Below are 15600 nucleotides of genomic sequence, written 5' to 3' on the forward strand. Positions count from 1 at the left end.
GTGAAACATTCCCTATTATAGATAAATTATGATATATTGATATAATTCTATTTTTAATATTGTAAAAGACAAATTATTTCGACTTAAGGCGAAACAATATAATTTTCCGACAATATAATTGTCTGGGACAATATAATTTTCCCAGTGAAGAAAAGTAGTTTTTCTTCTTCGCATTGTATAGTTTTGATAAATTGAACTGAATAAACAATTGGTGCCTATCGAACAAAACGTTTGTGTTGTCGAACGTCCTAACAGACGCTCGTAAAATATGATGAAAGTAAAACCTATTTTAGTAATAGAATCATATCTTGTTATAAATAAGATTTTACCCCCAGTTCCTTGTTAGGTTATTTCTAAACAGTACCGTGAGTAGGGCGAAAATTCATTCTGAAAATGAAAATCAAGCTTCAAAATCATATCAATTAGAGTTTCGGTTGCTTAATTCAAGGTTAATATAAGATATATTCTATAACTATACAGGGTGTCCCAAAAAAACGAAAACTATTGAAATCACCCATAACAATGTAATTGTTAGAGTTTGAATGCCTAAGCACTCTGTTGGGACCCACAAGTGTGTAAATGTTTGCCATAAGCATTTTTATGCATGCATATGATGCAGTAAAATTTGCTCGTACGCGAAAATGATATTTATTAACAATATTTAAATGTGCTTCTCAATCACCATGACCTTCGACATGTCCCCTTTCTCTAGCAACACAAAACATTTAGCATTTTACTGAGTTGCATTAAATCCCCACGGGCTAAAATTCGTGCACACGGCATTCAAATTTTAACAATGAGTGATTTCAATAGTTTTCGTTTTTTTTGGGACACCCTGTATAATATGTTCCGATTAACATATCCGAACGGAAGTTCCCGAACAGCTGAGAACGATAACACATTAACCGAATCGAAAACATCTCTTTTCATTATAAATTATTTTGATTGGTTCGTGTAACTTGCTGCATTATGACTAGCTCCCAAATTCTAAAGTAGATTAGCGAAAATGAGGTAGAATTCCATATTTCCACGCTTGATTGAGTAAGCATTACAATATCCTTCGAATAACAGTGTTATAAGAAATAACATCCTGACATTTTCTTCTTCCTTCTGGTTTAGGAATTTTAATATCTGAAAACAACAATGGAAAGCCGTTCACTGAAAGCCAAAGCTAATTATTTCAGGGTATGTCATTTGTTGGTAGATGAAACTACAAATGCTTTGAGAAATGCTTTGCATGCGGTGCATCCACCTTCCACCTTGGCGTCTGTACTGAATGCAAACAAGAAGACCTTGCAGAGAATACGATACAGTGTAATTAAAGCCTGGCAATGGGATCTACTCTTTCCAACATCTGGTGCTCCAGATTCAAACAACTTTGATATTACCCTGTTGACTGTCCTGCTCCGAAATATTTGTGGATTGTCTGCACCAGCCACCGGATGGAATGTGATGCCTCCAGTCAGCGATATTTCTATATCTGCAAATATTTTAAGAGTCCAAATGTTTAAAAATAAAGTCTATGGTCATATTCCGACTGCTGGTTTGGACGACGTAACGTTTGAAACATTGTGGAATGAGATTTCTGTTCTGTTAGTCAACATGGGGATTCCTGAAAATGATATTGATGAATTAAAGCTAGCTCCTCTTAGCCCTGAAGAAGAAAGTTATATTGAAAGATTGAAAGAGTGGAAACAACAAGACGATGATGTTATGTCAAAATTTAGTGATTTTGAAAGTGAAGTGCACAACCTCGACGTATACAAAGATTCTTTCGTTCGTCATAAAATACCAAATCTTGATGATCATTGTGTAAGTTTGGTTACATCCAACAGTGGGGGGTCGTTTTTTTAACGCTTTATATTACCTAGTCAGCAAATTGAGCCAAAACTTGGACCTAAGTAATTGAATTAACCCTGCATGCTTGTGATTGCATCCTCAATGGTATTTCAGGATGTTACCAAAACTATTAAACATCAGGAAATAGGTTTTCAACGTTGCCATCTGGTTAGATAGATCGCTCTTAGATCCAAAAAATCAGGCAAATGAATTTCATGTTTGGGGATTTGCAATTAGCAGTATGTGAAATTCGTATGTTGTGTAAATGTTTAGACTTGCTCTTCACAGTCAACATTCAAACTTGTAGTGATTTCGTCATGGTTTTGTACAATATAAGTTGCACTAATAAGTTTTTGTCAATTTCCCCAATTGACTTTCTCTTGTGCTTTTACAGCGTTTAGTGGATTTCAGCCGGAAAATCGACAAAACACCGTTTGAAAAATCAAATTATAAGGGAGCAGAAGAGTTTAAGGTGCGAAAATTGTATCCCTGGCAATGTAATCTCGCTCTATTGGTTTGACATAAACTATGCATGCAATTAATATTGAAAGGTGTAAGCGATTTTTAACATAGTGAAAAACTGATTGATAGGTTAATAATTATGTACTTGGTTGTTGGCAACGTCCCGCAGTCTGCTCTCTATTTTTAATAAATATTATAAATGTCAGTAGCAGAGGAAAGTTTCGGGATGATAATATAACATCATTAACATCATGATATTTCTATTTCCAGAATCTAGATATAACACGACACAAGTTAATTTTTGATGGTCCTCTGACATGGAGGTTGAATGAAAGGAAACACATCGGTAGGCCCTGTTCATCTCATAATTTATGAAAAGCTTTGTCTTTTTATAATTGCATTTCTATTTTTCGTAGATCTACACGCGCTGTTATTTAAAGATCTCCTGGTATTACTTCAAAAAGAAGATGATAAATATGTCTTGAAATGCCAGAGCATTAGTATGAGAGGTTATGAAGATGATAAAGTGAGTGACGAGGCGTGAAATATATAATACTATTGCGACGCCGAGTCTGTTGAATGTACAAGTCTTAAATTGTATTATTCATTTTATTGATTTTATTGGTTACCATGTACCTAGGTGGATTTGTTAGTTGAATGTGACATTGTGAGGTACATTGCCATGCAAGTCTGTTATGCTCCCGAATAAAATAACCATTATAATGAGTCTGATACTGGACTTTTTGGAAGTGCATCCCAAACTGATTTGTACGGAGAATTCTCAACACACTGATCTAAATACCCTGAAGACTACTCTGTAGTCAACATTGCATCAAGTGATATTAATTTTATAGGGTTGTTGTTAAACTACAGTACTGTGCAAAAGTTTTAGGCCCCCAGTCAAATTGTCACTTGTCAGTAAAATTCATGGTATTGCAAGACATGCTAGGTAGAAAGACTTGTAGTGTTCTTGCACTTGGTACAGCCACCATGAGAGACCATTATTGCGGCACAATGCCCAGTCATTGGCCTAACAAGCTTGTTTGTTGCATCTGGATCAACAGCCTCACGTGATGCGAAAATTGTCTCTTTGATTCTTCCAGATGTCGAGATGGTCTTCTATCTGACCTCTTCCTCACTTATTCCCAAAGATATTCAAACATGTTTAGGTCAGAATTTTTTCGTTGCCCTGTACTGATTGATATTTCTTTCTGTGGGGCTTTTTTCTTTGTCACATGGTGCCCTATCTTGTTCAAAGATAAAGTCTCAACCGCAAAGCTCTCTCCACCTTTTAAAAAGTTCCAAGATCGTAAATTTTCGACTAGATACGGAAAATGGTATGTTTGCCTTGTATCTAGAACTTTCCTAATAGATGAGATTGCTTTGTGGTGGAGATTATATCTTCCAGTAAGATGGGGCACCATGTTATACAGAAAGAGCCTGACGTATACTTCATTGAACATTTTTGAAAATTAGTGAGGAAGAGTTCAGATAGAAGACCATCTCGACATCTGGAAGAATCAAAGAGACCATTTTCGTATCAAGTGAGGCTGTTGATCCAGATGTAACAAACAAGCTTGTTAGGCCAATGACTGTGCATTGTGCCGCAATAATGGTCTCTCATGGTGGCTGTACCAAGTGCAAGAACACTACAAGTCTTTCTACCTAGCATGTCTTGCAATACCATGAATTTTACTAACAGGTGACAATTTGACTTGGGGCCTAAAACTTTTGCACAGCACTGTATGTTTTGTACTTAGACAACACGCAGCCCTGTTTTGAAGCTCTCAACGGTACATACGAGAAACTCTGCCAGAGGTATTACTTAACTGATCACATTATCAATCGAGTTCTTTCTTGCGATGAAACAATCGCTGTAATCTTTCTGAAAAGCGTGTTATATTATAATTTAGCAAAAGATGATACAGTTATAGATGAACATTAAATTATTTTTCACTCATTACTTTGTTACAAAACGTATCCTTCTTTTATATAACTCATTTACTTTTTTGTAGATGAAAATGCTTTCTTTGTTGTTGGAACGTCCGACATTGGACCTCAGATTTACGAATTGGTTGCCGAAACAAGTGTTGAACGAGAAGCGTAAGAACCTATTTTAAGACCAAAAGGGCTTTGACAGTGCCACGAGAGTATTTTTGTTCTTCGCTCCATGAAGCCTGTTTCCTTCATGTTAAGCTAAGGAGTTAATAGGGCAAAGGTTCTTTATATTTTGAACAAAAGTAACTTTCACTGGGGAAGGCATGAATCATTCCGTACAAAATTGAGTCAGTACAAAAACGGAGAACAGCTTCTGTTTTTGAAATGCATTTTGTCAGTTCTATTTCGAGCAGACTTTATCAGATAGAATGTGATTTACTTAGTAGAAATGAAACATTGTACATGTTCGCTGTCATTTTAAATCGTTGTTTATATCAGAGAGCTTCGCCCAGCCTAGCACATACGCATAACGGACTTAACTTCTTCTTATGCAGTTTATTATAACATGGTCAGGTTTTTGATTATTCAAACATATAGCATTTACTCTTTAATTATATTGCACTGTTGAAAGAGATATGCATCAAATGTTTAAAATCGTTACAAGCCAAAATATAATATAGTAATTAATTTCTTTTTTTAGGTGGCTCAAATATATTACCGAAGCAATAGAATTTTGCCAAGAAAGACGTTAGTATTTGTTCGCATTTCGTCAAATTAAAATTATCGTAGTGAACCTCTTTTAGGTGCTCATTACCAGTGCCTTGCAAGATATTTTTATTAGTAACATTCGTTAGATTATAATAAAATGTTTTCAGAAAATTCGACCTCTTACGATATGCTAATAAAACGAGATTGAGGATATTATTAGATACTAGGTTAGGGATTGCTGCGAGCATATTAGGGTCAAAGTGAATTGTTATGTGAAATGTTAGTAAACTAAATCCGTTTTATTTAATAGCAATAGCAGGTTTAAAAACACGCAAAGTGAACCTCTATTCGTTAACTCGCTGGGGCTGTACATTAATTAATACCTGTCAGCGAGAACACTGTCAATGACTTCAATATGTAGGTCAATATATGCTATATCAAGTTCTAACTTTTATCTTGAAATTGTTTTGAAATAGGCTGGTTTATATTATGATTTCGCGAGTAAATTGCTATAAAGCAAAAAGATTTACAAATGTTCAATTGCCCAAAGGATTTGTAGATTGCACTCGGCAAAAACGAATCGTCTGAAAATAGCCATTTTACAGTGTCATGAATACCAATTTCCCCGGTGTTGGATAGTCCCGGGAGTGTTTTTCCCGCTGTCGAAGGGTAAAGGAGAGAACGCTGTCTTGCGAGTTGCAGCTCGTTGAAGTCAAAGTCTTTAGAAGCAGCTAGTTTTAAAAATATTTTAACATACGAATCACAACAGGAGTATTAACAATAATAGTAATATTAGGTAGAACTTTGCGCGCGTAGCGACATTTTCCCCGCAAAAAAGTTGAAAGTATTGTACTTTTCAGTTTCCGCGCGGAAAATATTGTTTGGGCGCAAAAATTCCGCCTAGCGAAAATACAGGCCCTGAGCAGTAGCACATGTTTAACAAAATAGAACATTTTTTGGTAACATGGATATTTGTTTTTGAAATATGCTATTTGTCTTTGTTGTAAGAGTCCATGTAAATGTTTGGCTTCATGTGAAGAGTAACAAAACATCACTTAATACTTTGAACTTTGAACGCGCTCGAGAAGACGTGTAATCAGAAACCACGTGAAGATCCGGTAAAAGCACTAAATAAAAATATTTAGCTCATTGTAAAATAGGAATAAAAACATATGCCTATGCTTACAGTAACCTAATATGCAAGAATCTGAATGATTCAGTCAGGCAATTTAGACGATCAATTGCATATTTTATCTGCGACTGTGTCATGTTATTAAACACGACTCGCAAGCGTCAAGCCGCATATAATATTAAGTTCGTATAATATAAACAGCATGTGATCGATTGTATGCTTTTAGCGTTTCATAAATATAAAAGTTAAAATTGTAAACAACTGTAAACGTAACATATTAACGAAAGATGAAAATATCTTACCTTGAATAGTCAAAATATTTTCCTAACGCACAGACGAACTATGAAACTCCGAAATTGTGCTGAACAGTGAACAGTGAATTAAATCATATCTTTGTAAGACTTTATTTGGAAACACTAGGGAAAATAGCTTCTGCGCATTTCCGATCGCCTTTATTTGGAAACACTAGGGAAAATTAGCTGCCTGCGCATTTCCGATCGCGCATGACCACAATGCACTGCGCTAGAATGTTTTGAGATAAAAATCCCCATCTACACAAATTAGAATCTGCTGCGTCGCTCGCTCGCTTCAGGCTCGCTCGCCCCCGCAGCAATTAGGGGATATATCGACAATAACACGAGTCTCGCAATGCTACAATAAATATCATATTTTAAAGTATTGATGCAATTTTTATACGTTTGCCTGCCATCGTTCTATTGCAGGAGATTCACTCACAAAATTTATTAAATGTCACTATTGTAAGGGTCGAGAAAAACAATGGATTATAATATATACTATTATAATAGACGATATATATCGATAATTACGTCACAGCATTACCGTTTTAAATTTAGGACCACCTTAATTGAGATGGATTTCAAGTTATACTCTCACAAGTTATTTACAAAGATGCAAAACATCCTTCTTCAACACACGCATGAAAACGAATTTTTCATTTGTACAAACAAGTGTGAAAAAAGCAATAACACAAGAACGAGGCTGCCGGTCATGCCCTATAGTAGCCCCGTTTTAGTGTTCCGACTTATTTCCATATTAAATTGGTCAAAATTAAAAAATATTATTATATAAAAATTCACATATTTTTACTTTAAATTTAGAGTTCAAAGAGCAGCAACAACATGAGAAAAGGAGTGACATAATTGAACGGTTAAGGGAAAGAATCAGGGTAAGCGACCTTAATTTTGGACACCCCGTTTTTTGTTCTGATGAGTGGCGAAAAATCAAACGAGTCAACGCAGATAGATAGATAGATACTCGAAGTCTAATTAGAATTGCATATGATTACGTTTTCATGGAATTTCAATGATATTACACAACATATGCAATTCTAATTAGATTTAGGGTATCTATCTATATATCTATCTGCGGCCAACGTTTTTGCAAACGGGTGTATATATATATATTTATATATATATATATATATATATATATATATATATATATATTTATATATATATTTATATATATATATATATATATATATATATATATAGTGCATGTCAAAAAGGTTGTCCCTTCATATAGTAAAATATGTATTTATATCTGACACGTGACCACATATATGGAATAAATTAACTGGTTTATTAACTTTTATGGATATGTTTATTGTTGGTTATATGTTTATATGTTTATTGTCATGCAAAAGTACTGTCCGTACATTAATTGTAATGGCAAGGCAAACCTCAATGTTGATTAATATACTTCTTTCATTAATCCTTTAATCTACTGTATATTATGCAATGTGCTCAATGATTTGACTCCATGATTAATGAAACTTATTATACCTATCTATATATGCATGCATGTTTCAGAATACATGCATGCATGGAAAAATTCAAGTGGTTCGGTATCAGGAGATATATTTTCTAAGATGAAACATATATAGTCTTATAGCTACATTACATATTTCGTCGAGACTAAACTATATATTACCATTCTTTCATGCAAGGATTCATTTTCAGTTGTTGTTATGCTAATTGTGTGTTACACTTTACGATTACGCTATATACGCTGTGAATTCATGTGACTTCGAGTAAACATATAGGCTATAATTTATAGTAAACAAGCAACTTAACAAATATTTATATGTATGTACAGCTGTGGGTTTATTAATTTAACATTTATTTTACTCGAACAACCTCTACTATATAATTCAGTACGCTTTTTTTTGAGAACAAAAAGATATAGGGGCTCGAAACCTTGTCTAAATATATGCCTCCCCATGCAGTATACATCCAATAAAAAATATTAGATGCCTAGAAATATTCGATGAGTTTGAGTCAGTGTGTGAAAGACAAAATGCTTACACGAGAGAATAGTTCATATGTCGTCATACACGCATGAGAATATTTATTTATACTTGTTCATTCAAATGCAGGAAAGTGTAAGCTGATGTTTGGTTTTGCTAATGCACGCATGAATTTTCATATAATATCACTATATCGAATTTCAGTCGAGTTCAGTAAATAGATCGAGATTTTCGCAAAGTTTACATGTAAAATTAAAAATAATGTTGACAAATATGAATTCGTAATTCAATAATTATTCCACATATGTAGTCACGTGTCTGACATATATAGCTATTTTACTATATGAAGGGACAACCTTTTTGACATGGACTATATATATATATATATATATATATATATATATATATATATAAATATATATATATATATATATATATATATATATATATATAAATTGTGTGTGTGTTTTACTCTATACTGTTTTGAGCCATGTGTTCACTTGTGGATAATATATATGCAAGGTGTCAGTGTTATATGTTCTTCTACAAAAGACTTTCAAAAAGCGCCATCAGCAACAAGATAAGAGAATGAGAGACTTGGATGAAGAGGTACCGCGGTTAGAGGAAGAAATGTTGGTAAGCGACATTCACTCCTATATATAAATATATATATTTTATTATAACAAGGGGGAATTAATTTCGTTTTGGGCCAATCAGCGCATTTGTTTACGTTTTAGCTCTAAGCCAATCAGATCGCGTGAATCGCGATTTTACAACAAATCCATAGCTGAACATAGGGGGTCACTTTCAAGCTTCTCTGCAAGCGGATTTTTAATATTTTAAAATAAAATTGAAATATGTTATTCTTATAAGGTTTTTCTACGAATTCCTCGCGGCGATTTTTGTTTTTTTGCGTTATTACGAAGTTATCCGGCTTCTAGCTTTGCCGTGCAAAAGCTTAAATAATCATAGGCAGCCCAATGGCGAATGGTTTTATTTGTTTTAAAAATGTACACTTTGATGAAATTCACACATATGTCATTTATTTACATGCTAATATACTTAAATCCTGTTACTTACAACGGGCGACTTGCGTGTCTGACAAGGCAATGTAGTTAGTTATTATATAGTATAATATATCCTAAAGTAGGCAACTTCACGCACAATGACTACTGACTATATTTTAATAATTTAAATAAGTTATGGAAGCGAGAAAAATGCGAAAAGTTTTTGATATTTTACTCATTTTTTGAATGGGCCGATGCTGTACCCGCGCTGTTAATTTTAAGGACGTTTGAAAATGACGAGTTTGTGTGATCGGAGTAGAGCTGATGACTTAATGAAAAAATATACAAAAAGAAGCTAAACTCGTTGTTGTGTTTATTTACTCTCACGCTGTTCCCCATACGACCCCGACGATCCCGCTTGGAAATATTTAAAAGATTCTTGTAAAAAGGGGTCGTCAACAATATACGGTGGGGTTCAAAAGTCTGAGTTGTCAATATGATGTCGTATAGATATAATGACAGCACTGCATGTGCATACTCATATGAACTTTATGTTATAAAATTATGGCGTATTGAGGCACTTGAGCCCGTGGGACTTTTTGGACATTTTCGTCCCCGCTATTTTAAACTGCAGCGTAATCGGTACAGTAGTTTTAAGTAGAATAAAGCCATTTTGTGTATGGTCTTTATGATAAATCCATAATTATGATTACAACACATACAATCACGATATAGGATTTAAAACACACTGGCGGCGTTCTAATTATATTTGTATGACCTCTTTTACGGTTCAAAACATGCAGCTTTGAATTCTTCTGGCATAGAATGAACTAGTTTTGTTATTAATTCTATTCTACCATTGATTAAGGAAGTTGCAGTGGTTTTGCTTCTACTTTTTTTTTCCATCTTCCTCTGCAGGAGAAGCCCTTGGTCTAATAGATTTTCATTTAATTGAATACGAACCTGATTGACAAAACGTTTCCAACTTTTCCTTTGTCACATAGCCCTATAACCTCACCTCAATTTTTCGAGACATTCAAACATTGTTCGCCCTCTCTTTGCCATTTTGGTCCACAAAAAAGAATAATACGCATTTCTTATTCAACTTAAAGACTTTGAGAATTAACGTGAAATCTATCGGAGGCATTACTATCATAAAATACGTAAGTTCAGATCAACATATCCAATCTCCAACTCACAAGATATCATTTATTGTAAATCAAGAAAAATTGTCGACTGGACTCTGACTTTTGACCCCCACTGTATATTATTTCGATACCTGATATTCTGCATGCAGTGCATTATTAATACTATACAAAACACACATTTGGTGCAGTAATCAAATAATTTTGGCGGTATACAGTATTGATTATAAGTATATTGCTTTGTATCAATATGCATATTCCGAATTCATAATTACAAATTCCAAGAACTGCAAAAATTGTTATAGACTAAACTTCAAACTTGATGAGGAAAAAGATTTATAAATATTTAAGAAAATATATCTTACACAAAAGATTTGAAGCTTGGACACGGTAGGAACGAATCGTCTGAATTAATAACCTTGTGTATATACTTTAAGCCTCAACATTGCAATTTCACAGCTGTCAGATGTGTATGATGAGCTGTCAAAAGATTGCAGAATGCGCATTCAGAAGAAAAATTGAACTTTTTTAAGATATTCAAAAGGTTTCTCTTTGATACTGGTACAGAAATGCACAATTGTGAACCAGCGATTAGCTTTTTGAGTTGAAACGTCTTAAGCCTTGGTCAAACGAGAATGATTGTTGATGAGAGTTGATGAGAGTTGCAACTCTCGTTCTCAACTCTCATCAACTCTCATTCTCGTTTGACCGTCGCATCGAGAGTTTGGAAAACTCTCGTGCGAACTCTCGCTTCTCAACTCTCATCAACTATCATTCTCGTTTGACCAAGGTTTTAAACACCAATTTCTGCGGTGTCGTGAGAATGTGTTATTTACACCAAACTCGCATGCAGACAATCATGACTCTATGACTGTCCTTATAAACGAATCAAAAACCGAACCCTTTCGCGTTGGTTAAACAATCACGGTTGGAGCATGCAAATCCTCACTACTGTGTCCTGTCCGCACGATGAAAAGATACCTTTCTCAGCGGCCTCCGCACGTGGGTCCTTTATTCATCCACGCCTCCGGCCAAACCATGCACTGACCGAACAAACTCTGACTTCAGAGACCAGGTCATTGCTCAGAAATCCGGCCTAAATGCGACACATTATGCTGCATGGTCATAACTATAGATTTGACGCAGCTACAACAGCAGCTTCAGCTCGTGGCAAATTACCGTCGTGGCTAATTAAAACTCTCGGACGCTGGTCTTGTGACTACTATGCACGCCACATCAAAATTCCACCCTGCACCCTGCACCCTGGTATCAGCCACCATGACAAATACGTTAACCAAGAACTCGTAGTTGCCGTAGGAAATTTTAGAAGGAGAGTTCCTCATCAATGGCGAATACACATTTTGTATATTTGTGGGGATGAAGTCGCCTTTGAAATGTGTCTGAAATTATAATTTAATAATGACAATATCGCGGCTAACGTAATTTGAGTAATTTCCTGTTTGATTAAAGGGTAATGTTTAACCTAGCTCTTTATATTTTCACTGGCAGAAGGTATTAGAGAGTATGGAAACTTTGCACTATCCTTGTATCCCTGGCTTAGTTTTTATTTATTTATAGGGAGACGATATTCAACCAAACTCTGCACCATTGTAAGTAGAATTCAATAATCCTTACGCTTTTGTTTGTTCAATCTCTGGTGTACAGTAACAAGTACATGAAAATGAATGAAATTTCTTTAGCGATATGCGTAAAGTTGACCAAGCACTCGCTTTATATTGAGCTAAATCCCCGACCAACTGGGGTATACAACCCGGTATAAAGTTATCTGGAAAATATAATCATGATTATAACTAAATATTATATATCATGCAAGTACGTGTCGTTTTTATTCTTGCAGCAGAGAAAATACCGCAGATCAACTTACTGAAGCCAATGGTACGTTAATGGAAAAAGACAATTTTTCGGAGTTTCCTGGTACTTCTTTGAAAGGTTTGTTGCAATGTTAAACTAAACTAAATTAAATAGTCTTGTCGAATCACCACAATAATGGTAACCATTCAATCGATGCACTTCGACGTTTTTTATATATTCCTTAGCAATGCGTGAGCACCAATTTTTTCAAACCCCAAGATTTGAAACTTCAGCCATTTTTTTTAACTATTATATATAAGCAAGTTTAGGAAAATAATTCCTTGCCCTTGGTTCAAAATGACGATGGATTCGATGGATTCTGCATAAGTGTAGTTATTTTCTAGTTAATTTGCCATTTGGCCTCATCTCTAAGCAAATCGTTTTACATTCTATATGGTAACCAACAGTTGAACAATAATGTGATATGTAGAAATATTGGGTTCTTAAATCTCGTTGAAGGTAAACTATCAAAGACGCATAATTGTGCAAACATTTATCCTATTTAGATGGAAGCAAGCCAAGCCTTGTCGAAAAAAACGTCAGCCTCGGCGATAAAGTTACTACCGTAAAACATCGCGAGAAAATTATGTTGTTGAAAGCCAAGGATTGCAATGAATTACGAGAGGTAATTATTATTCCTAAAAGTCAACGAGGGATTTTGTTGTTAGCCAACTATTTCATGTCAAACCTAAAACGAAAGAATGTTCTTAGCTAACGATTGCGCGCCCACTGAACAGGCTATGGCTCTCCAGATAGAGTTTTCCACATCAGACAATATTCCACAGCATTGCCAACGATGCCGATCGAGGCTTACCCACTCCAGAAGCCGACTCAACTTCGGGGTGGAGCATATACATATACTACTCCAGACTGATATTTCAGTTTGTAAACTTTTGTTCCTATATGATATGTAAACATGATTATATATGAATTAAAAAACACCCCCCTCGCAAATTAGTTGGTCGACCGGGCCTTGCTTTCTGTGAAGAGCAGACCTCAACTCTCTTTCGAACGAATCTAATAAAACAGGGAATAATATGCATGCAATACTTTGCCCTTCGGGGAAATACAACTCATAATGTTGTTCTGTACAACTCATACTCATGTTCAATTAATAATGTGTGCAAATTAGTTACAGCAGGAATCATGCAATGATCTTAAGTCGATCTCCAGAAAATCAGACTTTAAAGTAAAAACGCGAAATTTCACTGCACCAAATTGTCTGAAACGTTAATATCTTATAAAAGATATTCTATAGCAAAGGCCAGTCAGGTTTTCACTAATCCATTTTTGTGCGGAAGCCGTTTTTTAATTGACTGCTAAAAACGCTTTTTTAACTTTTTGTACAGGAGGTGTTCATTCGGTTTTTTTCCTAATCTTATATACAATTTGTCTTCTCTTGAAATAGACAAAAATACCTCTGAAATCTTTTTCGAAGGACGAATCACTAAAGATTGCAGAAGGATCGCCGGGCACGCGCGTTTATGTTGGTCTGATGGAGGACGGACGGGAAGTTGCCGTTAAAAGAATTTTAAAAGAAACAACTGATCGCTTAGCCCAAAACGAATTGGAGATCTTCCGTCTAACTAAGGATATTAGATCACCATACATAGTAAACTACTGGTACTTTGACGCTGATGACTTTTATATGTACCTGGTAATCGACCTGTGTGAGGAAAATTTGAAGAAGTATGTTATTGAGACTTGTTCTCTTGAGTATTTACGGAAACATGGTGTCCGAATGATAGAGGAAATATTACTCGGACTGCAAGTTCTTCACGACAAGGGAATCCTGCATAGAGATCTTAAGCCATCAAATATTCTTGTTAGCGTTGATGGCCGTATGCAGTTGTCAGATTTTGGGATCAGTCGTGTGCCTAATGATGACAAATCAACATTTCTAACCGCACCGAAAGGAACCGTTGGTTGGATGCCACCGGAAGTAATTGAGAAAATAGTTAACGAAGGCAGCAAAGGACGCTATAAAAGAAAATCTGATGTGCACGTTGCCGGAATGATTGCGTTCTTTATTTTGACCAAAGGTGAACACCCGTTTGGCCCTCAACTAGAACGTATGTCAAATATTTTGAAAGGAGAACCTATTTTCTTGGATAAAGTTACGGCACTAACTGCTCGACAGTTTATTTCCGAGCTGATAAGTCATAATGTTGAACACAGGCCGTATGTTAAGGATGCCTTGAAGCATTGTTTTTTTAAAGAGCAAAGTCAATCAATTGTACATGATAATTAAATATAGGGAACAAGTAGAATTTAGAGACCTAGATGTATGCTGAAGTAATTCATATACCAGGAGATAAGTAAATCATATAATAGGAGAAAATTACGTTGATGCTCTAAACTCTCTTGGTATTCCATCCTTAAAAGTCCACCTCGAATATTTTTATGATAATCCATTCGAATCAGTGTCAACCAATAGAATTCATAAATTACTACCAGCTATACTGGCCAGACGTCACATGTGTTGATGTTGTTCAGATGTGTTCAGAGAACGAGCTCCGCTATGACTACTAAAAAAAGTTTAACTATAGAAGCAATTATAGAACTATGGCTGAATCAATTCTTACCAAGTACAAGGAACGAATTAAAGCCGAAATATCCGGCTGAATTAAGATCTAACGTGAACGTTTTAGCAACCAAATGTAAGGACATTGAAACCTCGCAACAGTATTTGTCAAATGAATTTGATGACTTTAAAAAAATACTGCGTGATAACAAGCGGCTAACTGCAGATCCCTCGAAGAAGATAAACAATTTTTTTAGAGGAAGAGGTTTATTAATAATGGATTATACAATGGATTTACATTTAAAATATTCACAAATTGTACAGTATTATTTTTTACATCGATTAAACAGTGAATGAACATCCCCTAGGGATTAATTATCTTTTATGCCTTAGTATCAGTCTGATATTATTTTGTTAAAACCAGATTAGCTTCGAAGATTGTAATTATGAGTTTTTAAACTAGATGAAAATATTCTGCATGGATGGTTGCAATCAGATTGGATTTTTTCGAGTTCTTTCTTCGTTGCTTCGGTTCTTCTTACTCTTAGCGTGGGGAGGTAGTTCTTCGGTAGGCCAATAATCTTCATACCTCTGGTCTGTATTTGTTTAATTTCATTTTCTAAGTATTGGGAGGCCACGCCATGCGTATTCCAGTATAGACCTTATTTTTGAAATATATGTAGCGAGTCCAATTTCTATTGGGA

At 35.1% G+C, this 15600-nt stretch overlaps 2 protein-coding genes across 3 annotated transcripts; both read left to right on the forward strand.

The window, feature by feature from the left end:
- Positions 1-922: 922 nt before the first annotated feature.
- Positions 923-5130, forward strand: LOC114526192. The gene is made up of 7 exons (XM_028547710.1): positions 923-1812; positions 2234-2311; positions 2572-2647; positions 2718-2827; positions 4062-4119; positions 4317-4404; positions 4940-5130. Exons 1-7 carry the CDS (start codon positions 1144-1146, stop codon positions 4989-4991), a joined length of 1131 nt encoding a protein of 376 aa, XP_028403511.1. The 5' UTR covers positions 923-1143; the 3' UTR covers positions 4992-5130.
- Positions 5131-7216: 2086 nt separating this feature from the next.
- Positions 7217-15131, forward strand: LOC114526191 (serine/threonine-protein kinase/endoribonuclease IRE1-like). 2 transcript variants are annotated; one of them, XM_028547709.1, is made up of 6 exons: positions 7217-7265; positions 8871-8984; positions 12079-12110; positions 12359-12450; positions 12879-12997; positions 13781-15131. In XM_028547709.1, exons 2-6 carry the CDS (start codon positions 8937-8939, stop codon positions 14621-14623), a joined length of 1134 nt encoding a protein of 377 aa, XP_028403510.1. In that variant the 5' UTR covers positions 7217-7265; positions 8871-8936; the 3' UTR covers positions 14624-15131. The 2 variants fall into 2 exon arrangements, with proteins under 2 accessions (XP_028403510.1, XP_028403509.1); XM_028547708.1 differs by having other exon boundaries at positions 8901-8984.
- Positions 15132-15600: the final 469 nt, after the last annotated feature.

The sequence above is a fragment of the Dendronephthya gigantea genome, unplaced genomic scaffold (genome assembly GCF_004324835.1).
Source record: "Dendronephthya gigantea isolate DGI-Jeju-01 unplaced genomic scaffold, DenGig_1.0 000037F, whole genome shotgun sequence".
NCBI classification, from domain to species: Eukaryota; Metazoa; Cnidaria; class Anthozoa; order Malacalcyonacea; family Nephtheidae; genus Dendronephthya; species Dendronephthya gigantea.